The sequence below is a fragment of the Canis aureus genome, chromosome 1 (assembly GCF_053574225.1).
Source record: "Canis aureus isolate CA01 chromosome 1, VMU_Caureus_v.1.0, whole genome shotgun sequence".
NCBI classification, from domain to species: domain Eukaryota; kingdom Metazoa; phylum Chordata; class Mammalia; order Carnivora; family Canidae; genus Canis; species Canis aureus.
Window position 1 is genome coordinate 57,240,969 of NC_135611.1, and position 26,869 is coordinate 57,267,837.

Below are 26,869 nucleotides of genomic sequence, written 5' to 3' on the forward strand. Positions count from 1 at the left end.
TTATTGGGGACTCTAATGATCAGAGCTAATTTTTATGAATATTAATCTGAATACTATGCTTTGGATGGATTAAAGAGAAAAGAAGACAAGGTCACGAAGAGTAGTTACTGATGTAAGATCAATCTGGGTGAAAAAAAATAATCTGGGTGAGAAAGTAATGAAATCCTAGGAGAGTAACAGTGGAAATGAATAGGAAGGAGGAAAATTGTCAGGACTGGCAAGACTCAGCAACCAAGTAAAATTGGAGTAGAAAGAAAGTCAAAGGCAACTGAGGTTTCAGGTTGCCTATTTCCCTGTTTCCTACTCTTGGTGCAAATACTATTATGGAAATATGGAACAACAGAAGAAGAATCTCTCTTCTGCAGTTAGTAGGTTAGTGAAATATCCAAGAAGGGATATTTAACCAGACAACCTTGTTGTAAGATTTGAAAGTCTTTCTACTGATAGTTGATAAAAATGAATGGAATTTCTATGTGAGAGTATGTGGTATAGAAAGATAAAAATTGCATGGGATTTTAAAATATAGCCCATGAGAAGAATAGGATTGAGAAAGAAAAGTATCCAAGGAAGGAACAGACATGGAGGTGTGAGGGCACCTATAAGAGTACACAATCACAGAAAATCAGGAAGGAGAGTTTCATGAAGATTTATCTATTGGAGGTTCATGAAGCCTCTTGGAAAAGCAGATTGATGTTTTCAATCAATTTTGGCAAGTTCTCAGTCATTATTTTTTCAAATAGTTTTTCTGCCTCCTCATTCTTTTCTTGAGTAACTCCCATTAAATGGATACTGGTACATTTGATGTTGTCCTACTGGTCTCTGTTCTTCAGCTTGGATCATTTCTACTGTCTTCAAGTTCACTGATATTTAATTCTGTTATCTTGAATCCAAGATTGAGTCCTTCTAGTGAATTTTTCATTTCGGTTTTCAAATCCAGTACATGCATTTACCTCTTTTGTCTAATTCCTACCACCTTACTGAGAATTTCTGTTTCTTGATTCATTGCTCTAATACTTTCCTTTAATTCTTAAAACATGATTTACTTTAGTTTTTTTAACTAAATAGGCAATTTTTAAAATAGGTGCTTTGTATTTTTTGTCTACAAAATCCAACTTTTGGGATTTCGGGACAACCAGAGACTTTTTTATTTTTAAACAGAGACTATATTGACTGCTTTATTTTCTGAATATGGGTCACACATTCTTGTTTCTTTATATGCCACATAATTGTTTAATTGAAAACTGAACGTAGTAGACAACACATTATAAGGAGTCTAGATTCATTGCTTTATTTATTTATTTATTTTTACCTTTGAAGGTTATTGTTGCTGTTGATTCCTGTTTGCTAGTTTAGTATCTCACCTTGGACTAAATGTGAAATTTTTCTTCCTTACCATTTGCACCTCCAGATATGCATACAGATCTATATGTATCTATATATTATATATGTCGTATATATGTAGATCTCTATTTTTTGACTGAGCAAAGTTTTATTTATATACATATATATCAGTATATATAGAGATATACATGTATATATAGTATACCTACACACACACACACAGACACACACACAGTTGTTTTTATTTCTATGCCAGGCTTCCCTGTGTCTGCATGACTTAGCGATTTGACAGGTTCTGCTCAACACGTTGAGCCAGAGAGGTCTCTGTCCTCTGCCAGTGAATCTCTGTGTGAATAGGGAGCTCATTGAAAGTTCAGGATAGTTTCAATTCTGCTCCAATTTCAACTTTTACTTTCCAATGGGCCTTTTCATAATTCCTCTATGTATGCACATAGCTCCAGGGTTGGCCAGGAATGACTAGCTCTGGTCCGCACTGGTTTCCACATATACACAACCATGACCACAGCCTCAGACTAGTAAAGCTGTTGGCCCTCTCTGTTCACCCACGTAAGAGCTCATTACTTCCACTAAAAATGCTATTGGGAGTGGTTGTTTCCCACCACTCCAAATTGAGTGAGCTCACACTTACCATGACAGAGAAGCTGTCTTTATAGCCTACTCTGCCTCTACAAAACCTCTATCCTTACTGATGAGACAACAGGGTAGAGAGCAGCTCCAGGCCAGAATGTCACAGTCTCTTTTATTCTTACTCAAAATTCAACAGTTTTTCAAGCTTAAACATTTCTCAGATTGTTGTATGCCTTTGGTCAATTTTCAGAGTGCTGAAATGATTGGTTTTGCCAATTTTATCTAACTTTATAACTGCATTTTAGAAAAAGGTTTTATACTTTACTTTCAAATTTTATACTTTTTCTCTATTTCAAAGTGATTTGTATATCATAAAAGTATAGGATAATAATTGAAAAGTGATCAGGCCATTTCAAATGCCTTAATAAAAACTGTTCAATGGGACACCTGAGTGAGCGCCTGCCTTTGGCCGAGGGCGTGATCCTGGAGTCCTGGGATCAAGTCCCACATCGGGCTCCCTGCATGAAGCCTGCTTCTCCCTCTACCTGTGTCTCTGCCTTTCTCTCTGTGTGTCTCTCATGAATAAATAAATAAAATCATAATAAATAAATAAATAAATAAATAAATAAATAAATAAATAAATACAAACTGCTCAAGAGGATACGGTTGAGGAATAACATAGAAGGTCAATGTACTATCATTCTACATTATTATTCCAGGATCTAGTTACTTCCTCACAGTATAGAAACCTTTGACTATCTAACTCCTGTGGCAATAAACTTCATTTAAAGATTAATTAAGTCAAAACTCATTCTTCAGAGAAATTAACTTACATCTCTCTTTCATACCAGCAAAGCTTACACCAGAGAACCCTGGATAAGTCAATCTGAAAATCACATTTTAAGCTTCTATCTAAATTTTCTCAGGGACAAACCACTGACACAATTGTTTATTCATTGAGGGTGCAAAAAATCCAGTTAGGCATTGTGTTCTATCCAATTGGTCATTATGATATTTAATTCCTTACAGAGCAAAGTATATGGCTCTCTAAATATCAGGCAGGTCCTCACTGTTTTGATGATATTCTCCAAGTGGGGTTATGTGCCAAACATGTATTTTCATCAAACATGTATGCTGCATGTACATGTATAATCTGCCTCCAAGTAAGGAAAAAGGCTAGAGCAATATTTGGGTGGTTTTTAATGAAGTTATACATGATGAAGACAGATTTTCATTATATAACAATTTCCCTGGCACATCTTCCTTTCAGAAAAAAAAATCTTGGGCAGCCTGGGTGGCTCAGCGGCTTAGCGCCGCCTTCAGTCCAGGGCCTGATCCTGGAGACCCAGAATCGAGTCCCACGTCAGATTCCCTGCATGGAGCCTGCTTCTCCCTCTGCCAGTGTCTCTGCCTCTCTGTCTCTCTGTGTCTCTCATGAATAAATAAATAAATCTTGAAAAAAAAATCTTGAAAATCACTCTGTTTCATGAGACATTCCAGTCACTGTTCTGCATTGCATTATTTTACACAGAACTTACAGTCTTAGAAAAGAATGTTCATTTGTTAAAAGTTACTGAAATTGGCTAATATTATTGATACTATAGTTTGTTTTTACATGGCTTAGTAGAAAATTTATTGTGATTAAACACAAATTTAGTTGTCTACCTTTCTCTTTTCTTCAAAATATTCAACACTGTTAATAACTTTCCTACAGTAGAGATGTGAATGTTTTTCCTCTTGCTGAATCCCCAGTCTCATGAATCCACAATTTCAGAATGCTTATTTTAACAGAACAGTCATCTGATCTCAGTTCAGCTATCCTATACCCAGACCTGGCAGCCACAGAGTAACCCTTGCTGGTACCCGTGAGAGAAAACAAAGGGTCTGTTTGAGTATGGTAGAAGATAAAAAATGAACCTGGTACTTCATTTCACATCTTGAATTTTTGGGTTTTTATTTAAGAAAAGTGCTAATGAATTGGCAACTTTATTAACGTATGAAGTCTCAGGAGCTATTTTTGTAGCTGACTATAACAACACATTCTTATTGACTAAGTATATCACAATTACATTCCATTATATTCTATTATAGTGGTGTTTGTTATTATCAATAACTTATTCTTTTTGCTTCATAAAATAGCTATATATAAATGCTGCAGTTTTTAATAACATTCCACAAAAAGAGAGAAAGAATAAGGGTTATTGACTATCTTGGATTATTTTTCATGAATCCGGTGTCTTCAAGTATGTAATTTTAGAAACTCAAGTTTATCAGTTTAATTCAAATGGTCAGTCTTAGCTTATTAAAATAGTATTCTCTGTCATTCAGTGTATTTCAACTCTAATTTTAAGGCATTTAGGAATTTGACTTTGTAATCAGAAAGCTCCCTGGCAAACTCTATGAATGGAGACAAAGTTCTTGAGGAATGTTCATCTCAACTCTAGTGGAACTTGGAGAGTTGTCTCTCAAATTTCATAATCATCTTTTTAGTGGCCTCAGTTCTCCCATCTCTGAGGGCTACTTTTTAGTTTATGAGAACTTTAAGTCCCATCATTAAACCTTTACTAATAGTGTATAACCTCCTTGGTTACTAAATAAAATATTTAGTTTCCACTGGACGGTACCCAAAATTCATTCCAGTCGCTCCTGTCATCTGGGAAAAGTTAGTTAAAATCTCCAGACCTCAATTCTCTCCGTAAATATGTAAAATGAAAGAATTAAATAAGATGTCCAGCTATAGCATTTTATTTTAGTTGTTTATACATTCTTGGAATCAGTATCAATATCAATACATAGTGGTGCTTTACTGAATGATTAATGAACCTACTATTATCTATCTACACATAGTTTCCTTGGCACAGCCAATCCTTTGAGATTATGTCTAAGGATTAGTTCAACTAGTATGACCAGTCAGAACCACTTCTCTCAATCACAAGGGCTCCCCCAATACAGCACTGTTTCGAATGATTAAGTACCTGCCCTAAAAGAATCTGTCAATATGGTACTGAATTGGCATGGGTCGTTGATCCTAATTTCTAGACTCTGCATGGAGGTAGATGTGTTTGGAATGGTTGTTCTTAAAGGCAAAAGACTTAACATCCACAGGGTTAGCATTAGGTGGAGCAGAGGTCAATAGGTCTTAAACTGGGTAGTGAATATCAAAGAATTGAGAAATACAAAGCAGGAATTTGGGGATGCTTTGAGGAGCACATGTCAAACCACCACAGCTTCAGATGTTGTGCTAAAGAAGCAAGAGGGCCAAGAAGAAAACATTAGTCAGGTCTGGAACTCCACTCATTCCAATAATATGCCTGGCAGAGAAATTACTACCTGTTTTGCAACATAGCCTCAGGACAAGTCTGGGCAAGCTTTGGGTGGGCAAAAAATTGGCTTCCCAAAACTGACCTGGTTTGCCAAGCCAACCCACATACATGCCTCACACATGGAATCTTCCTTTTTCCCCTTTCTTTCCTCTTTTCCTTCCTACTTCTTTTTTTCCTTCCTTCCTCACTTCCTGCCTCTCTTCCTCTTCCTCCAACCTCCTTCCTTCTTCTCCCCACCCTTGCCCTATCTGCCTGTTCTTCTCTTTCTTTTTCAGAATGATTTGTGGACATGTGGAATGTGTTTGTCAGACAACTGCATCAGGGGCAGTTAAGTGTAAGCCAGAGGCATGTGTCTTGTGGTCACTGTAACTGCTCGGGCTTCCCCTACCACCTCATTTGTTTATGTTAGCTAAGTACTAAAATCAAGGTCTTTACTAATTTGTAGTTCAAATACACATGTGAGTAAATATATTTGTGTGTATGTGTGTACGTGGAAGTATATGTGTGTGTGAGCCTGAGTTTGTATAAACACTGATGGATGTTTTTCCAAATGAACTAATGATGACCTCTAATTTGTGGTTTGACAGAAGGAACTTTATGTCCTACTTTTTCTCTGGAGAAATTAAAAGACTACTAAGGGTGGTGGTGGGTCAGAACTGTGCATATTTGTGTGTGAGTATGTGAGTGTTAGGTAATATTGGGTGGAAAATTTAGGGACATTTTCCTTTGTAGTATTCCAAATCTGTTTATGTCATGGGTAGTTACTGGGAATAAATATCTTTCCTCATGAAGGCCTTCCTAATTTCCAGAAAAATCTTATAATTGTTTATCAGTAAGGTCTTAAATAGACTTGTATTAACAGTAATAGCTACCTTTGAACATTTATTCTGTCTGGCGTTGTCCAACACTTTACATGCTTTATGTTTAATTCTCATAACCTCAATATATGGGCATTAATATCCACAGAAAAGATGAGATCTGGGGAGGCTAAGGAATGTGCCTGATGTTATAGAGCAAATAAGTTGTACAGCTGTTACTTGAATACTGATCTGTCTCTAGTCACAGGACACCTGCCATTGTGACATAAAGGGACTCAGAGAGATATGGGGCTTATTTTAGAAAGGTGCCTGCTTTTTGTGAACTTTAATGTAAAATAATTTGATAATTATGATTTTAAACTAAAAAAATCTTATAGTCATTCAGTCTAAACATACTCATATGTCATGTATAGAAATTCTTAGATAGAAAAGGTTTTACAGAAGATGTAAGCAGGCTTCAGATGCTGAATCATAATCATAATGGCTACCTGCTTTTAAGGAGTGATGTAGCATCATTTTCTAGACTTAAGATAACGTTCAAATATACACCTAAATCTGCAGCAACATTTCTAGGTAATATTTCCTGATATATATAGTCCTCTTAGAGAGAATGAAGATCATAATACTTAGTGCAGGTTACACAGGAATAGAGTCTCCTTCCTCACATTTGTCTTTGAGATGTAAGGCAAGGAGCAGGGGACTCATTGAGTAAATGTTGACCCAAACTATATGAATTTAATGATCAAATCCTTTTTAAAAAATGTTTAAGGTTGGAAAACATTTTTATTTCCAACCAATAAAAAAAGTTTTACCTATTGAAAGCCTGTTGTGTGCTATGTGCCGCTTAGGTCTTGGACTACACAAACCTGAAACAGACCTTATAACCACTCTATGGATTGGCCTTTATTCTCAAGTCAGCCTCTCTTGGTTGTAAGAAACATGGTGTCTCATAAGTGTCTCCTCCTCTCATGGTGTCTCAAAAGTGGCGAGTTATTTTAAGGGTAGAGGCAGAGTTTGTACAATAAGGGAACCAAGAAACTCATGGTATTGCTGTACAGTGAAGCCTTACAAGAACTTCCGTTAGAACTCTGTCCGGAGAGATACCTGAGTGGCTCAGTGGTTGAGCGTCTGCCTTCGGCTCGGGGCATTATCTGGGGTCCTTGGGATTGAGTACTCATGAAGCTCCCCGCAGGGAGCCTGCTTCTGCCTCTACCTATGTCTCTGCCCTTCTCTGTCTCTCATGAATAAATAAAATCTTTTAAAAACCAAGAGAGAGAGACACCTGGGTGCCTCAGTGGCTGAGCATCTGCCTTCAGCTCAGGGCATGATCCTGGGGTCACAGAATCGAGTCCCCCACCGGGCTCCTTGCATGAAGCCTGCTTCTCCTCCCTCTGCCTATATCTCTGCCTTTGCATCTCTCATGAATAGATAAATAAAATCTTTAAAAAAAAAAAAACTCTGTCAGAGTGGGAAGCTGTTCCAGACACTCACTCTTTCCACTCCAGAAAAGAATGTATTTTGCTGGCATTAATGTTTCTTTAAATGTTTGGTAGCATTCACCAATGAAACCAACTAGACTCAGGTTTTTCCTTGTTGAGGGGTTTTGATTGCTGATTCAAACTCCTTACTCATTATTGGTTTGTTTGGATTTTCTATTTCTTCATGATTCAGTCTTGGTAAATTGTAAGTTTCTAAGAATTTATCCATTTCTTCTAGGTTATCCAATTTGTTGGCCTGTTTGTTTATAGTTGTCTTATGATCTGTATTTCCTTTTGTATCAGTTGTAGTATCCCTATATCATTTCTGATTTGCTTGAGTGTGCATCCTCTCATTTTTTCTCTCTCCCTTTCCCTTCTCTCTCCCTCTCCCTAGTTAATCTAGTTTGTTGGACTGGTTTCTTAGTCTAGTTCTTGGTTTGTCAATTTTATCTTTTCAAAAAGCCATTCAGTGTCATTGATCTTTTCTACTGTTTTTCTGATCTCTATTTCTTTTATTTCTGCTCTTTTAAATTTCCTTTCTTCTGCTAATTTTGGGCTTAGTTTGTTTTTCTAGTCCTTAAGATATAAAGTTCACTTGTTTATTTAAGATATTTCTTTTTTCTTACTGTAGGTTAAAACTACTTTTGCAGTAACCTATAGGTTTTGATATGTTGTATTTCCATTGTTTTTTGTCTCGAAATTTTTCTTTTGCAGTTCTCTTTTGATTTCTTCTTTGACCCATTGATTGTTCAGGAGTGTGTTATTTAATTTTTATAAATTTGTGAATTTTCCAGCTTTTCTCCTGTTACTCATTTCAAAACCATTGTGGTTGGAAAAGATACTTGGTATGATTTCAGATTTCTGAAATTTTCTAAGACTTGTTTTGTGACCTACCATATAATCTATCCTGGAGAATCTCCTATTTGTATTTCAGAAGAATGTGTGTTCTGATACTATTGGATGGAATGTTCTGTATATGTCTATTAGGTCCATTCAGTCAAAAATATTATTCTAATCTAATGTTTCCTTGTTGGTTTTCCATCTTTAATTTACCTATTGTTGAAAGTGGGGTACTAAAGTCCCCTACTATTATAGTATTATTGTCTATTTCTCCCTTCAGATCTGTTGGTATTTACTTAATATATATAAGTGCTTCAATGTTGGGTGCATATATATTTGTGATTGTTATACCTACTTGATGAATTAATCTCTTTATCATTATATAATGATCTTCTTTGTCTCTTGTTATTATTTTTGGCTTAAAGTCTTTTTTTGTCTAGCATAAGTATAGTTAAGCTACCCCTGCTTTGCTTTGGTTCCCATTTGCCTGAAATATCTCTATCCCTTCACTTTGAACTTATATGTGTTCTTAAAGCTGAAGTGAGTCTGTTGTAGGCAGCAAATAATTGGATCTTGTTTTTTTATCCATCCAAACTCTGTATGTATGTATTTATTTATTTATTTATTTTAAAGATTTTATTTATTTATCTGAGAGAGTGACAGAGCAAGCATGAACAAGGTGGGGGGGATGGGCAGAGGGAGTGGGAGAAGCAGACTCCCCTCTGAGCAGGGAGCTGATACGGGCTTGATCCCAGGACTCTGGGATCATGACCTGAGCTGAAGGCAAATGCTTAATCACCTGAGCCACCGAGGCGCCCCTATTTATTTTATTTATTAAGGAGGCTCGATGCCCAGTGTGGAGTCTAATGCAGGGCTTGAACTCATAACCCTAAGATCAAGACCTAAGCTGAGATCAAGAGTTGGACATTTAACTGACAGAGCCAGGTGCCCCTGGACAACTTTATTATAATGTGCCTTGGAAAAGACTGTTTTAGATTTAAATTTTTAGGATGACATACTAGTTTCATAAACTTGGATATGCAAATCTCTCCCCAGGTTTGGGATGATCTTAGCCATTAATCTTTCAAATAAGTGTTCTACCCCTTGCTTCTCTCTCCTTCTAGGACTCCAATAATACAAATATCGTTTCTTGGAATGGTGCTCTATAAGGCCCATAGTCTTTCTTCATTCATTTTTCTTTCTCTTCTCTGATTAGATCATTTGATCTGTTTCCTAGATCATTGATTCTGCTGTTGAAGTAATTCTTCAGCTCAGTTACTGTATTTTCAGCTCCAACATTTTTTTTCAATGTTTTCTATATCTTTTTGACCTTCTCATTTTGTTCTGGTATTGTTTCCTGATATTGTTAAATTTTATATTGGTGTTTTCTTGTAGCTCTCTGAGCATCCTTAGGACAATTATCTTAAAGCGTTTGTTGGGAAATCCCTAGATCTCCATTTCTTTGGGGCCAGTTACTAAGGGTTTTACTATATTCCTTTGGTAGAGTCATGTTTCCCTGAGTTCTCATGGTCTCTGTAGCCTTGTATAGGTGTCTGTGCATTTATTTCACCCACCTCTGAATAGCTCTTCCAGATCTTATGGACTAACTACATTAAGGGAAGACTTTCACCTATGGGTGGGCACACTGGAGCATACTGTGACCCCAGGTCTGGTGGTACTGGGCTCCAAGTGTGAATGTATGTTGGGAGTGGGAGGGACATGATTTCTTGCCTTAGGCTACTGGGGTCCACAGCATTGACAACTATGTGATATTTGGTGAACACAGTGGGGGCTCATAAGGGCTGCAAGGGCTGTTGGGGTTCTTGGTGGCCTCCGGGTCCAGTGGCTAGGGAGCAGGGCAGGCAACAGTGGTGGCTGGAGCTGGTGATGTGCACATACTTTGCTATTAATGCAGTTGCAGGTGCCCATGTACGGGCCAGAGCTGGTTGCAGATATACACGATGGGGGGTAGTGACAGGCAACATTGGCAGGGGCATCTGCAGGGGCCCTGGCTGCCAACTCATTCTCCTGCAGCTCCACAGTCTCTCCCTGGGTGTGCTCATTGCAATTGAGGTTAGGGACGGATGTCAGGCCATTGGGTGCAAGTGCACAGAGTGGCTAACTTTGAATGTGCACACAGCAGTGGGAGTCAGCTGTGGTGGTTTGTGCTGGTGTCTTGCACTCCTGCAGTTGCAGAGGCCTGGGCTGGTTGCTGCTGTAGTTCCAATCTCTAATGAGGGGTAAGACAGAGGGTGGGGGGCAGAGGGACTCCGGTGGCTAGCATCACCAAATAAGAATACCTGTGGGGTAAAAGCTGATGAAATCTGCAGGGGTTCTGGCGCATCTGTGCTGGCCATTTGTTTCTTCAGTAGCCGACTCTGCTGGATTAGTCTGCAGATGAGGTCCCTGTCACCTGTGGCTGCTCCTGCTGCATGGCGGCTATTGGTAGTGCCTGCATTTCTAGCTGTCTCTACCTCAGCTGTGCTGGTCTGGGTAGGGTGAAAGCAAAGCAGGACCATTGTGTAGTGTTGCAAAAGGCTGGGTAAACTGATTGCTCACCCCACTAATTCCTTTCCTCACAAAGGGAACTCTTTCTACCTGGGAACTTCCCTCTTGACTAGAACAGTGCTGGCTAGGGGATGGGAGAACACGGGGAAATGAAGCTGTCCCCATTCCCTTGTGCAATTTCAGGTGCTTTGTTCCACTGTGTTGCTAAAGTTTTTCAAGTGAGCGCCAGAGCTCTCCTAGAGCTCATTTTGTTTGTGAACAGCTGTCTAATTGTTGATCTTTGTTGTAGGGGAAAGGAGGCTGGGTTCCTCTGTGTTACCATTTTGGCCATCAGTCTTTCAGCTGATACTTTTCAGCCTTCTGCTCCTGTTAAGCCACAAAGAGCCTCACCTACATTTAAGACCCTTTTCTTTTCCCTTTGGGATAACCAGCTAGAGCTCAGTCAACCTAATTGAAATGTATTGTTTTTTTTGTTTTGTTTTGTTTTGTTTTGTTTTTTTTAATTCCCTGGCAGCCTCCTTTGTCCATGCTTAAATGATTATGGACCTCTAGAAGGGAGACTTCTGATACATTGACTCTTTTTTTTTTTCATGTCAGTAAAATGAAAGTATTATGAGACTCCTCACTTTGATAAGTTTTCTCAACTGCTCAGTTACCACTCACCTAAGAACAACCAAAGGTGCAAATCAGTCCTAGATTGAGGGCAACTACTGTACACAGAAATGTTAAACAGACTCAGAAATAGATGCATAGTTACAGCTGCAGCTCCTTCAAGTCACCAGCTGGCAGAGTGGAATCTGGCCTTCTTTGTTTTGCAATATCAGTTCATTGTTCTTTATTACCTTTTAACTTGAAAGAGTGAAATAGTATTCAATAACTGAAAGCACCCTGTGCTATGAGGATTAGTGTTGAAATCTCCCAGCCCACTGAGTGGAGAGCAGATAGTCCTTTGATAACAATCTGGAGAGTCTCTGGTGGGGAGGTTAACCACATGACCACTGCTTCTTTTATTTCACCCACCTCTGAACAGCTTAATTCGGTCAGTAAAGAGATTTTCAAACACTCTCCTACTGACTGGTATGAACTGGCTGCACATTAGATTTATCTGGTGAGATTTTTCTAAGATATGACCCACGCCCAAGGAACAAAGAACGAGGAGGGCTAAGAAATATTTTTTTGAGTTCCTTCAGTAATTTTGGTGAATTCTTTGGAACCACTACCCAGAGCATCAAAGAGAAAGTAGCTCCTGCTCTTAAGAACTTTACACTACTGTCTAGAACAATGCTGTCCAGTATGGTAGATAGTAGCCACTAGCTGCATATAGCCATTGAGCCCTTGAAGTGTGGGTAACTACTTGAGATTTCAAAGATATAACAGTATTTTGAATATATTGGGTCAACCAAAATTTTATAAAACCTTATTTCACCTGTTTCCTTGTATATATTTACTTATTTATTGTATATAGATGATGACATCACAAAAGTGCTATGATTTTTTTTTTAGATTTTAAGTAACTTCTGCACCCAACATGGGGCTCAAACTTACAACCCTAAGATCAAGAGACACATGCTCTACTGAGTGAGCCAGCCAGGCAGCCCCCTTTTACATATTTTAATGTAACTACTAAACATTTAAAATTATATATATGCAGCTTACATTATATTTCTGCTGGACAGTTCTGATCCAGAAGGCATTTGTTCCATGGTTCAGGAATTTTGAGTCATGAAATTCTAAAGTTCAAGGAATCTTGTAGATGATATAACCCTTTCATTTCATAAATGAGGATTCTGGCACCCAGGTGGGTGAAGTGCCTTATTGAGGTCACCTGAATTCATGGCAGAGCCAAGATGTCCTGAATCACACATACTTGGATCACCATCCAGGGATAGCTTCTCTCGTCCATGCTGCCTGTGTTTGGCTGCAGTAGCTATGGTGATAGCTTCAGGGTTCCTATAAGTCTGAGGTATAACAGGTTTCACCACCCACAGCCCCTATTGCAGTCTATGCTCATAGGCTCCTGTGTGCATAGCTGGTGCTTCCAAAATTCATTACTAAAGAGTCATATTTGGACCTTAAGCTTCTGTCTCCCCTTTTCACCATCTCACATTAATTACTAAGTTTGACTCTGCACAGAGCTGTGGTTTTGGTGAGGTCTTGATATTTTTCCAAAGCATGGCTCAAAAAACTAACAAACAAAAACTGTCTACCTAATTGAGTAGTATGAACCTTAGAAATTCCTTAATGATCCCCCCACCCATGTCTACACATCCTGGTTTTCTCTGGCAACCACAAAACAGCACTCCTTCTCTTCACTTCTCTAGTACTAGCTCACTCTTCAGAAGGATCAAGTGCTGATGGGTGGTGAGCCACTCCCCAGCTCCTGCCCTTTAGCAATAAAAACAAGTTATTTTTTACATGGCATCAGAAGAATTGCTTATATAAGACTTTTTTTAAAAACAAAAATCATTTTTCCTTCTCTTTCACCCTTTAATAAACTATTTAAGAATTTAAAGATTTTATTTATTTGTTTTTGTTTATTTACTTGCTTACTTATTTATTGAACAGGGGGAGGGGCAGAGGGAGAGAGAGAATCCCAAGCACACTCCTCCCTAAGCTAAGAGCCAATGCACACCTCGATCCCAGGACCCTGAGTTTATGACCTCAGTAGATAATCAAGAGTCACTCAACAGACTATTTACATCCAAATATTAGCATCCAAAAATATTTCTAGCATCCTCTTCCCATCTCTATTGGAATATTTGCTGCTCTAAATGGTGCCTTCCAGGAACCTACTTCTCTGGATGATTCCAAGTCTGTTGAGATCCATGTATGTACATGTCCAAAATGTATGAAAATCTATTTATGTGTATCAAAGTCAGTGAAGACACAGACAAATACCTGCCTCATATCTTTGCATTTTGATGTGTATCCTTCTGGATTCCTGAGTTTTAAGCTGAGCTGTCAAGTATAGAATTTATAGAATAATTAACCCAACTCACTGATAAGTTAAAATGCCCCAGGCAAAAGAATATGTGAATAAATCTGGCTTTAGGATTTCTCAGGCCTAGGTCACAAAATACCTTCTTCTTTTTTTTTTTTTCAACTAAGATTGTATTTTTACATAATCTCTACACTCAATGTGGAGCTTGAACTCACAACCCTGAGATCAAGAGTCACACTCTCCACTGACGGAACCAGTCAGGTGCCCAACCAAATACTTTCTAATTTCAGTTCTTTACTCTCTAGTTGAATCCTTGCCTCTGGCAGAAAGGAAGCAAGTCCTCCCTGCCTGGCTCCAAAATCCTGTAGTCCAACGTAGCAGAAATTTCTGACCTTGGCCCTCTTTCCCGCAACATGTACAAGAGTCTTTTACTACCACTGATTCTGACCATCAAGATATTCACCCCATGAAGAGAATGAAAATAATAATCAACAGATGACATGTTTAGAGATCACAGTATCAGCACCCTGCACGACAGCAGACTTTAGAGTATGCTGGAGAAGTTGAGAAGAGTTTTTAAAAGTCTAGCTTTGTTGAGGGAAAGAGCTATTCTTTAGTTACTAAAAACCTGAGATGAGGTAGTGAAGGAATATGGTACGTGTGGTCTGGGATAGGCAGTCTTTGGAAGTATCCTTCCTAGTGGCAAAAACTGATGACTGGTGATCATTCAGGTGGACCTTCTCATTGATGAGGTGATAACTTCTAGGCTGTAAGGAGCCCCAAGTGCCTTACTGCTTGAACACTTGCCAAATTTATTGGTGTGCCTCACAAACACATAATCTTCCTGTTAGAAGATCTCCGTGGCCCTTGGGAAAATCTTAAAAGTAACATATTACTTTAAGCTGTACCTATTTACTACTGTTTTCTTCTCCTCCTACCAATAAAAGTAGGCTTCTAAATGCCAGTCTTTTAATTTTTTTTTTTTTGGCACACTTGTCTACTTGTTTGGTTAAAGCATCAAACAAGTGCTTTATAGCCAGATTTACTACAGCTAGAACAAATTCAGAAGACACTGTTTCAGTTTCTTTTTCTTTCTTTCTTTCTTTCTTTCTTTCTTTCTTTCTTTCTTTCTTTCTTTCTTTCTTCTTTTTCTTAAGATTTTATTTAGGGGCACTTGGGTGGTTCAGTCAGTTAAGCATCTACCTTCAGCTCAGGTCATGATCCCAGGGTCCTGGGATGGGGCCCTAAATCAGACTCAGTGGGGAGCCTACTTCTCCCTCTTCCTGTGCCCCCCCCCCCTTCCCACTCATGCTCTCTCAAAAACTATTTTTTTTTAAATAAAGATTTTATCTATTTGAGGACAGAACGTATGTGAGCATCCCAGGACCCTGAGACCATGACCTGAACCAAAGGCAGACACTTAACTGACTGAGCCGCCCAGGCGCCACTCAGTTTCATATTTCTTAGACTTAAACACATAATCGTAAACTCAGAAAGTAAACATGAATGGTATTTTCTACACATACAGGATAACCCCAGTGCAATGTTTTTAAACTACAAGTTGCAACCCACTTAGTGGGTCTTGAAATCTATCTAGTTACTGAGAATCTATTTTTTTAAATAAAATATACTAATATGAAAAATATAAATACTGGTTTCTGAAACTTTGTTTTATACATATCTATTTCTATATATTTCTCAACTATTGATCATCTGTTTCTGTCATTATATACTGTTAGTTTTTAGCTTTAAAAAAGTTTGAAGAAAAAAAAAGTTTGAAGAAAATCTGCCTTAGGGGAACTGTCAGAAATAAATTATTAGACATCATAACAATTCTTATGATTTCTTGATGACTGAAGAGGAAACACCTCGTCTAAGTTTGCAGATGTGATGAGATCCTTCTTTCACAACTTCTTCTTCCCACAACTCCCATATTGGTTTTTTTGCCTTTTAAAACTGTATGTAGAAACATAAAAAACGGGATGATTACTAAGTCTTATGGACATCTTGATAAATTATCAGAGGCCTTGCTTGGATGGCTCTAAGCTCTCTGGGCCAGACCTGGCTGACCTTCCTCCTCACTGATGCCATTCAGCACTAGAGGCAAATAGAATGTCAGCTCCTCAAAGGGCTTGCCTTGATGGGACCAGACTGTCAACATGTGTTAAATGAAAGAGGATGTAGAAAAGTTTGGGCACCTGTTCAGACTCTATCTTTCATGTATTATGCCTCAAACATGTACTTGGAAGTCTGTAGCCACTGAGACTTGTTTATACTTCTGAGCAGTAGGACTACCAAACCAGGAACTGAAATCTAAAGTGAAAATTTTATAATTAGGGGCACTTCGGTGGCTCAGTGGTTGAGAATCTGCCTTTGGCTCAGGTTGTGATCCCGCATCCTGGAATCAAGTCCTGCATCAGGCTCCTCAGGAAGCCTGCTTCTCCCTCTGCCTATGTCTCTGCCTCTCTCTATGTGTCTCTCATGAACAACAATAAAAAAATCTTTAAAAGAAAAGAAAACTTGTGATCCCTGGGTGGCTCAGCAGTTGAGCATCTGCCTTTGACACAGGGCATGATCTCGGAGTCCCAGGATCGAGCCCCACGTCGGGCTCCCGCATGGAGCCTGCCTCTCCCTCTGCCTATGTCTCTGCCTCTCTCTGTGTGTGTCCCTCATAAATTAATAAATAAATAAAAATCTTTTTAAAAAAGAGAGAACTTTATAATGGTATGGAAAAGGAGAACACAATTCTGAAGGAGAAGGTATCATGAGAAATACTGCTTCCCTATACAACTCTGACACTTCAGCCACCCACTCAGGATATAGAATGTGGCACTTTTTGAATTGTCGATCCAGAATAATTGAGCCACCATTTGCTATCCCAATGGCAAAACAAAAATCACCTACAAAGATTGAGGCCAAAAATAATTTACATTCTCTCATTTATCCTTTATTACACCTATTCTACTTATTGGGAAAAGAAAGACATGGACATATTTAGCTTCAGTTTCTGGTAAAGCTGGCAAACAAGACTTGCTTACATATTTCTGAACTAAGAAAATATATAGTTCTAGTTCTGATAATGATTCTTGCAATAAAAACAAAATTTTATATTTAGAATAAATAGCATTTTAACAATTTCTTCACTGAACGTGAATAGCGTACTTTGCCCAGCTTCTTAGTAGTAAAATGTAATTTAAAAATAACCATTGTTATCACTGTTTGTGGATTTCAGTAGTCATTGTCAACCATCATGACCAAATTTAAATTAAACATATCTTTCTTCCTATTTACAATTATAGCTCAGCTACTATAGTCATATATCTCGTATCCTATAAGTAGTAAATACTGTTTTCATTTTAGTGGAGTTCAGAAGCTTCTTAGCTTTCAGAGAATGACATCGGATAGATCAGGGACATGCAAAAGTCAGCACTATTCTTTCACACTCAAAATAGAAACTGTAATACAGATCTTTGGTTTCTGTACCGTATATGTAACAGGTGATGTGGTTAAGTGGAAACAGCTGGGAGTTTTTCAGTTTATTACAAAGAATTCTATAATTTTTCCTTCAAGCATTTGTTAATCTCAGCTCATCTGTGGTTCTAAGTATTGATGTAGCTTGCTTTACTCATAAAATGGTATCGTTGACTTGTGAAGCAAGATCTCTTAGGTTAAATTGCTAGACCATGGTCATTCTTAGTGTCATCCAATAAAAGCAAAATTCATATGGCAGCATTGTTTTCAAACAATTCCCCACCAGATTATAATGATGATGATGATGATGATAATGATGATGATGATTACATTGTAATAATAATAAACTTGCTTACAGAGAAGGAATATTATCCTGTATTTGCAAATGGAAAGAAGGTCACATCTTGACATGTATTCTAGCATTTCACTTATAATTTCAAATACTATTTTTAATAACTCTCATGTTAAACCCCAGGTCTATTAAGGAGATTGTTTTGATTCATTAGTTACTTGTTCCTCTCTGATGAGTTTGAAGTTTTTAATAGTTGTGTTTTTAACTGTTTCATGTGCCTGGGAGAGAAAAGAAAAAATATCAAGGGGTTGTGTTTCCTACTCTTATGTGCTAACTTTTGTGCTGAGAGTATTACTATTAAATTCACTGGTCAGGCCTCTGGTGATTTGAGATATTTTTATATAACTCTTATATATTTGGGTAGAAGTGGCATTTTTATCCTAGAGTGACCTATATCCTAGTATTGAAAGAGATTTTGAAATTGTGTAAATCAGAACATACATTTTAATACTAAGAAATACCCATAGTTCCTTTATTTATATGGTTGAATGACCTTTTGGAGATTTACAAAATAATCATATTATGTTTATCTTTTAGAATTCTCCCTGGACTCTATAAGATTCTTTAAAAATGTATCATAAGCATCTGGTTACTACCCAAACCCTCAGTTAGTCTTACATAGTGGAAAGACACTGACCATCAAATAAATCTTTAATTCTTATGAAGAAAAACTAATGCTGTATCTAGCAAATGTACTCTTTTAAAAAAGAACTCTATTTAATGCACTACATTACCTGATTAATGTAAAGGGATTAACAAATGCATTTGTATCTGAAACTACAAAATAGAGCTATTCTATCACTTTCCTTTTGATGTACATTATCTAGATTATGTACATTATATTACATATATATATACACATACATATATAATCATATTAAAATCCATACTATTGGGTGCCTGGGTGGCTCAGTCAGTTAAGCATCTGCCTTTGGCTCAGGTTATGATCCCAGTGTCCTGGGAAGGAGCCTTGTTTCTCCCTCTCTCTCCACCCCTCCCTCTCCATTTATGTTCTCTCCCTCGCTTCCTCTCCCTCAAATACATAAATAAAAAATGTTTTAAAAACATGTCTAAAGTCCATACTGTTCTAGGACGGAAAGACTCTTAGTGGTCTACACCAGTGTTCCTCAGATTGGATTTACCTCCAGAGCTTTAAAACTTGCTTACCATGAGCATCCTGGTAACAAATGGAAACCTCTGGCATTGGACCCCAGGCATCAAAGGTTTGAAAATATCCCAGGTAATTCAATGTGCAACCTAGTGTAACAAAAAGTGGCCTAAGCCACGGTGATCCTCAAATTTGTGCATATAAGAATCACCTTTAGAATTTATTACAACATAGATTCTTGGTCGTTACTCCCAGAGGATCTAATTCAATACATCTGGGCTTAGGTCTGAAGGGTTTCAAAATCCCAAATGATATGGACTGAACTGAAACCCTCCCCCCCCCCCCCCCCCCCCCCGCACACACACACACACACCATTCGTATGTTAAAGATAGGACTTTTAGGAGGTAAAGTTACTTAAGGCCATAAGGGTCATAATCTCATCATAAACCCAAGTAGGACTGGTGGCTTTAGGAGAAGAAGGGAGAAAGATCCCTCACTTTCTACACATGCATGCAGCAAGGAAAGGCCATGTGAGGACATAGTGAGAAAACAGGAAGAGAGCTCCCCCAGAAACTAAATTTGCCAAGCACCTTGATCTTGGACTTTTGAGCCTCCCTCACTGTGAGAAATAAATTTCTGTTGTGTAAGATACACAGTGGTATGGTATTTTGTTGTGGCCGCCCAAGCTGAGTAATAGACCAAGTAATGCTGATGCTGGTGGTCCATAGACCGCATTCTGAGTACACTAGCTGAAGCCACATCCCCCAGGAATTCTGTTTCAATTTGAGGGTAGTGCAGGGCATCATTATTTTTTAATGTTTCCCGGGTGATGCTGATGTATAACCTGGACTGAGAACCACGGACCAAGGCCAATTGCTTCAATTAATAGCTAAGGACACTGAAACTCAAGGAGGTTAAGTGGTTTGCTCTAGTTAACATGTATGCTATTGCTGAATTTTCCTGATTTTTAGGAATAGTAAAAAATTTCTTCTGGGGCCACACGCTGGTATGTGAAAGATTTAGTCCTAGAACCCAACATTCTCCATTTCCAAGATTGACCCATTCATTTCCCCTCAAAACATTTATTTGTTTAATTCAGGTAGATTCACTTTAAGTGGCTTTTTCATTGTAGTACAATCCCAAGAATGTTGTATTCTGTGTTCTATGTCTGCTCCATAATAGTTGCTATTTGTTGTGACATGTTTAATGATTAATCATAAAGTGAGATTTTATATATATACATACATATACACACATTTATATGTATATATGTGCGTGCATGTGGCCAATCTTCACCCTGTAATAGTAACGTGCCCACTATGAGTAGAAACATTGCCACTAGCATTATTCTTCTTGTAAGTAGCAGGAAACATAGAAAATTGATTTATGCAATAAAAATGTAAAAATCTGTTAAAACTTTTGAATGTCTTAAAAATCCCAGGTCTAATGAGAATAAATGACTCAGGAAGGTAAAAGCTTATTGAGGATTTCACCTCAAGGACAGGACCTTGCTTAGGTGGCAATTGCTAAGTATGTATTGAGGAGCATACTTTGCCCATATATCAGTGGAAAATTATATGTAGCATACATCATCGGGCTTAGCAATGCTAAATGAGGGTGCTATCAATTTACATTTTGAGTAGGTATTTGATTTCTTCCAAAAATAAAGCTTACTTTTCCTTATGTGTTGATAATTTGATAATTTTGTTAATGGAAAGAATGCAAGTTTACATTTTTAAATAAATTGTCACAGTTCATATAAAATATGAGAACCTGAAAAGGAGAAGTTATATTTTTTTTTGGCCAATGATGCAGCATGGAGAAGTGGGGAAAAGAACATGTAGGTAGGACCCAAAGGCCTGACTTCTTTTCCCATCTCTACCAGTAATTAGCAGCAGGAACTGGCAATCACCACCTATATTAACCTCAGTTTCTTTGGAAAATGAAAGGGTTAGGATATGATTATTCCAAGATTTCTTCTTTCTTCTTTTTTGCATAGATGATAAGTGCATCTAAGAAAGCTGTTTTGCTCTTAGACTGTAGTTGGGTTTTTAAATTTTGCTGTTCTAGCCTTTTTTTTTCTTTTTAGCATTTAAAAAAAAAAAAAACAGTATTTTCCACTTGGCCGTGAAGAGCAAAAATAGCCACCCCAAAATGGAATTATTTATAAAAACTATAAAATCTGGAAGACAGAAGAAACAATCTGCATTCTTTGGAGCTAAGTTACAAAAATGTATAGAAAACTGTCATTGGGTTACATACTTAGGTTTAACATCAGCAAACTGGCAATTATTCCTATCATCCAAAAGATCATCTGAAAGACACCATCAATCCAAAACCACCATGATTTTCCTTGCTTAATACAGTTAATCTCATTGGCAGAAGAAAAAGTCCTGAATGGCCTAGCTGTTAAATGTTTCATTGAAAATTATTATTTATAATACTTGGGCAGCAGAAATTTGAAGTGAAACATTAACTACTGAAACAACTTCACTAGTTCAGCCAAAACTAAAATCAAGTATTACTTCCCCAAAATGCGTATCCAGCAATAGTACTCAGAAATAAATATATTAGTGAACCAGTGTAAATGAAAAGCAACCTTCACAATATTGTACATAATCATTAGGCCAGTACAAACATGGTAAATTAACATATTATCTAAATCTAATGCTTCATTTGGTTCAAATGCCCATTTAGTAACACTTTTACAGAATGGCGGTTTTTGAACATTCTGTATATTGGAATCACAGGGCTTTAAACACCTCAGTCAGTATGCTTTGATTGGCATAGGATACAACCTGGCCATCAGAAGCTCTAAAAGCTCCCTGGATTGTTCTAATGCTATGGAGCATTGGTTCTAACTTTGGCTTAACACTGGAACCATCTGGTATCTTTAACAACATATGGGATGCCAAGGCTTCATCCTAGAAAGAATTAAATCAGAATTTCTAAGAGTGAGCCTGAGCATTGTTGTGTTTTAGGTACTCCCCCAGGTGATGCTAATATGGGGTTAGAATTACTACTACAGAATATTGCCAAAGCAACTCCTTATCCTCCTGAATATTTTAGCATAAAATTCCATAAGGTTTGGCTTCCAAACTAATACAAACCTGGCCTAATCTCAACTACTCTCAGCAGCATTGTGAGCAGGTAGAGTGCATGAAGACAGAAGTTGGGTTATTTCTTGAAATAACACACTATAATAGCACATGGACGTTGGGCAATCAGATTCCGGGACCATGAACTAGTCCTAGGAATCTCTTTTTTTTATGATTTTATTTATTTATTTGAGATAGAGAGCAAGAGAGAGAGAGAACACAAGCAGGGGACAGAGGGAGAGGGAGAAGCAGGCTTCCCACTGAGCAGGGAGCCCAACACGGGGCTTGATCCTAGAACCCCGGGATCATGACTTGAGCTGAAGGTAGACGCTTGACCAACTGAGCTTGACCCAGGCATCCCTGACCTCAGAATCTTCTTAAGGCAATTCTTTCTTAATTGTACTTTCCTGGAAGAAGCCAGACTTTGGTAAAAAGTGGAGAGGATTAAGAACTGTCCAAGCACCTGTTTATAAGGAATCACTAACTAAATCAAGCCTCAATGAACATCCATTTCTAAACTCCTCAGTGATGTTGACAGTTCTCAAAAGCCACATTTAAGAAAAATATTAATGTGAATATGCAATATGCTTATTCTTTGGTTCTTTCCATGACTCAAAAGAATAAATAATATCAGTCATTCATGTTGCATATATCTATAATCATTTGCTTAATTTCGGAGAATAGTGCTGTAACTTGGTAGGTATATGGGACACCTTGGGTAGTTTATTTTATTTATTTATTTTTTTATTTTTTTTTCAAGAGAGGGAAAGAGAGGGAAGGGGCAAAGGTAGAGGGAGAGAGAGAATCTTAAGCAGGCTCCCCTCTCAGCACTGAGCCAGACACAGGGCTCCATCTCACAATACTGAGATCATGATCTGAAGCTGAAATCAAGAGTCGAACGTTTAACCCATTGAGCCACCCAAGCACCCCCACCTTGGGTAGTTTAAAATAAATCAGTAAGTGATATAAAAATCATCTGTTTCAAAAATCAATTGAGAATAGAGAATAATTCACCTGAGGACTCTCAAACTGAAAGTGGGATTTTAGATATGAAGTTAGTACAGACCAAGTGATTTCAGGGAAAGAGCCTGGATCCAATACCAGAAAACATTAACCTTATGTTACGTTTATGTCACGTAGTCTGAGCCATTTATACTTTGGAAAATCCACTTCAACTGTCTGAGCCTGTTTCCAGTCAAATGAACATAGTAATAATGCCGACATCAGTACCTGTGAGGATTAAATGAGACACATATGGAATTGCCTAGCATACTTGACCTGTTAGAAGATGGTGAGGCCAGGAAATATGTACCTGACGAAGAATTCTATAGAAGAGCCTTAAATTGTGACTGAGGATGGAGAGGTTAGAATTCAATTATGATTAGTAATATAGGTAAATGTTTTGTTTTGTTTTGTTTTAATGATGAAAACTAGGTTCAGGAAGCTTGAGTCATCTGGAGATGAAGCAGTAGCAACAGAACAGTCTGGGCAATGGAGAGGGGCAGGTTGGCACTGGACAAGTCAGGGAGGCTGCGGGTCTGAGTCGGGGGGGTTGGAGAAGCCTGGGGTAGATGTCTGGCCAGGACTGGATGCTCAGAAATGGAAGGGAAACTGAAGACTACTACTAAGAACACTTCAAGTGCAACTGGGCTTAAGCAAACCAAGGTGATCATACCTCTTCAGTGACTCAAGGATGAATCTTTTAGGTGTAAGGTAAAGCAGTTTCACAAATAGACTAATTTGGCCTGAGGGAGAAAAAGAAAAAAAGTATTTCAAGAACTGAGACAGTTGTACAGTCATGGACCAGCTGGCTGGTTAGTAAAACCTAAAGGGCAAATTTGAGTTTAATGAATTAAACAAGAGAACAGAAACCATGCACTTTTAACAGCCCTATAAATGGGGTCCATTAGGCTAGAGCCAAGAATAAACTATAAGGACAACAATATATGGATAGTTTGTTTATATATTTTTTGTTTTGTTCAGACAAAAAGAACATAGAAGGGATGCTCCTATTTGACACAGACGACAAGCAGAACTCATTCCTTTTTTTCTTCCTTTATCACAAAAAAAAAATAACCCTTCAACTGAAAGCGTCCAATGAACTTTGTGTGAGAGCTAATTGCAAACTTAGGTGAAGAATTTGCAAGAAAATAAACTAGCTCTCTAAAGCTTAACTCCTCTGGTCTACAAAAGTTACATCTCAGCAAGGAGAGTTTGCAAATAAGAACTTTCATCTCAAATCAGCACAGAGAGAGGTGAACACTAAAAGACCAGAGGTGGACAAGTAAGTAGAGTTCCAATTTTCAAAAAAGCAGCAGCTAGACTCCGGAAAGCAAGACAAGAGACTTTTTACAGATCCTGAGCAAAATTAATAAACCTATTCTTACAGTAGTATCTGGGTACTTAGAAAAGGAAGAAATCCAGAAGTTAACAAGAATTCTCTAAGTAGTCATTTCCTTTTTTTGACCATGTTGCTACACCAGTAGAACAAGGACATCTCATAGACACATTTGTTGTTTAAGCTGTATCTGGGAGGAAGAAGTGGCGTTTTCCTAATCCTTGGCCTGGGTATGGGTGGGTAATTTTTTCTAATATCCACAAAGATGCCAAGCACACATGCACTGTAGCTGCTGTTCTGGTACAAGAAAAGAAAATATGACTAAGTAACACGTGGGTCCTCCATTGATGAGAATATTCATCAATGGCGTGTTAATTCAGTGTCAGTTGGCAGTGGAAAGTGCCTGAGAATGAGGACTTGAATGATGACATGGCATACAGACCAAATTTGCAGAAGACATAAAATTGGGAGGTAGAATTACTCAATTAATTACATCAGTGTTATTCAACATGTCAAAGAGCTAAAAGAAGAAGCCTGACTTAGCACAATCAAACTTCATAGAATCACACGTTAAGGGATGAACACTAACTAGAATGAGTAGGCTGCGGAAGGTGTGTTGGAGAGCAACTGTAAAAAACCTTGACTACTTCAGAGTTTTAGGAGAATATAATCCAGAGTCATCAGGGTAATACTGCTGCTGTAATAACTCATAGGATTTACTTGAGGAAATACACTAATTAGAACAAAGCCATTAAATATCTTTTTAATCTTTTTACCCTGTGTTCTTTGGATGAAACCTTGAATTTATTATTGGGGTCAGATTTTGAAAGGGACAGTGGCAAAGGAAACTGCCTTCCGAGAAGTTTTCAGAAAGGAATGAAGAGAAGCTTGATGGAGTTGGTAGGTACCCAGCCAAACTGAAGTACTCTTCTGTGGGATCAAGGTGCCAGATGCTTCCAGAGGTCAAAGTTGCTGATATTTGAGGCCTGTTGCACTGGGGGCCTTTGCAAGAGGTAGATGTTATCCAAAAGCAGATTCTAGATCAATTGAAGGCAAAACTGGGGATAAGGGGAGCAAATGACAATGGGTACTGTCACCTTTGAAGAGCTCTAAATCCTGGTTGCATATTATGATCACCTGGGAAGAGAGTTTTAAATGCTGAAGCTTGAGACTCTAGCCCTAGAGATTCTGATTTATCAGTCTGGTGTGGGGCCCTCATTAAAAAGTATTTTATCAAAGCCCTGCTGCTGACTTACTGTTCTAGGTTGGAAAGTCACTGGGCTAGATGACTACTTGTTGAGAAACTAAATAAATCAAACCAGATGCTTTTTCTAAGGTGTCTTCCAAATTCAAGAAGATCAAGGGAAATGAAGACTTCTGGATTGCCTTCTACAGCTAAGCACTTTCACAATTTACCCTCTCTAATAATTGAATTAATACATATAAATCCCTTAGCACAGTGTCTGGCCTGTAGTAACTCAAATATTAGCTATTTGTATTGTATAACCATGTATAACCATTCAATGGAGGTACTGTATCTCTACATTACAGATGATGGAACTAAGATCTGTAGTTGGTTTATCCTTATCAAAATAAGGATTCAAACCAGATTAAATCAGTTCTCAATTAGAGAGCCCATTCTCTCCTGCTCCACAGGTCACCTTTAAAACTTCTGGAAGTTTGGGGCACCTGAGTGACTCAGTAGTCATGATCCTGGGGTCCTGGGATCAAGTCCCACATCAGGCTCCTGTCAGGGAACCTGCTTCTCTCTCTGCCTCTCTCTCCGTGTCTCTCATGAATAAATAAATAGCATCTTAGAAAAAAAAAAATAACTTCTGGAAGTTTATGCAAATCAGTGGTTTACCTGAGTGAACATTTAAAAAATTTAATAAAACCACTTCCTCTTGAGCTGTTTGTAAGGAATCTCTCTTCAGAGGCATTTTTTTTTTTTTTTTTTTTTTTAGAGAAGCCTAAAAGACCAAGAGTTTTTCCTAATGTGGCCTAATGTGGAAGGTCTTGAGAACCTGTGAGGACAGGGGAAACGGGCTGGAGGTGGCCCTTTAGAATTCCAGCAAAGCACTTTGAGGTAAACGAAGAAAAATACTGCTCTCTGGTAAAACATCTCCAGTTCTAAGGAATTGGATTAAACATCTGTCACTTTTGTACTTCTAGCTCTGGTAGGTTCGATTACACCCTAACACCGAGGTTGGAGGATGTGATGGCCTGGTCCTAGAGGACATCTCCCTGGAGTCAGGCTGGACCAAGCTGCCTGCAGGGGGGCTACTTTAAGACATGGGCCGGGGCAGCCGGGTGGCTCAGCGGTTTAGCGCCGCCTACAGCCCAGGGCGTGACCCTGGAGACCCGGGTTCGAGGCCCACTTGGAGCTCCCTGCATGGAGCTTGCATCTCCCTCTGCCTGTGTCTCTGCCTCTCTCTCTCTTTCTCTGTGTCTCTCGTGAATAAATAAATAGAAATCTTTTTTAAAAAATAAGAAATGGGAGGAAACTTCTCCAAAGGGGTTGTGACTACTAAGGTTGCAAATCCTCCACCTGAAAACCTCTGAGGATCCGAGGTCCGTCTCCTCTCCCTCCTCCTGCCTCACCCTCCACCCCCACCCCCCGCCCCCAAGGGGCCTAGGAGACACGGTGGAGGAAATTTCCTCTCG

At 38.4% G+C, this 26,869-nt stretch overlaps 2 protein-coding genes across 17 annotated transcripts in view; one reads left to right on the forward strand and one right to left on the reverse strand.

Moving 5' to 3' along the window:
• WDR27 (WD repeat domain 27) overlaps nucleotides 1–26,869 on the reverse strand; it is a 214,781-nt gene that overhangs the window by 187,490 nt on the left and 422 nt on the right. For 4 of the 16 annotated variants that reach the window (XM_077900308.1, XM_077900334.1, XM_077900248.1 and 1 more), the window contains exon 1: nucleotides 18,828–18,843. The exons of 6 other annotated variants lie outside the window; for them this stretch is intronic. In XM_077900308.1, the coding sequence (XP_077756434.1) occupies nucleotides 18,828–18,836 (9 nt within the window). In that variant the 5' untranslated portion in view covers nucleotides 18,837–18,843. Of the gene's footprint in view, nucleotides 1–18,827; nucleotides 18,938–26,869 lie in introns of those variants that run through there. 6 more of the 16 variants (XR_013381352.1, XR_013381345.1, XM_077900355.1 and 3 more) reach the window with 5 other exon arrangements.
• Nucleotides 26,147–26,869, forward strand: part of DSE (dermatan sulfate epimerase) — an 81,258-nt gene continuing 80,535 nt past the window's right edge. The window contains exon 1 of the mRNA XM_077900196.1: nucleotides 26,147–26,291. The gene's annotated coding sequence lies outside the window, so the exon portion shown is untranslated. The remainder of the gene's footprint in view (nucleotides 26,292–26,869) is intronic.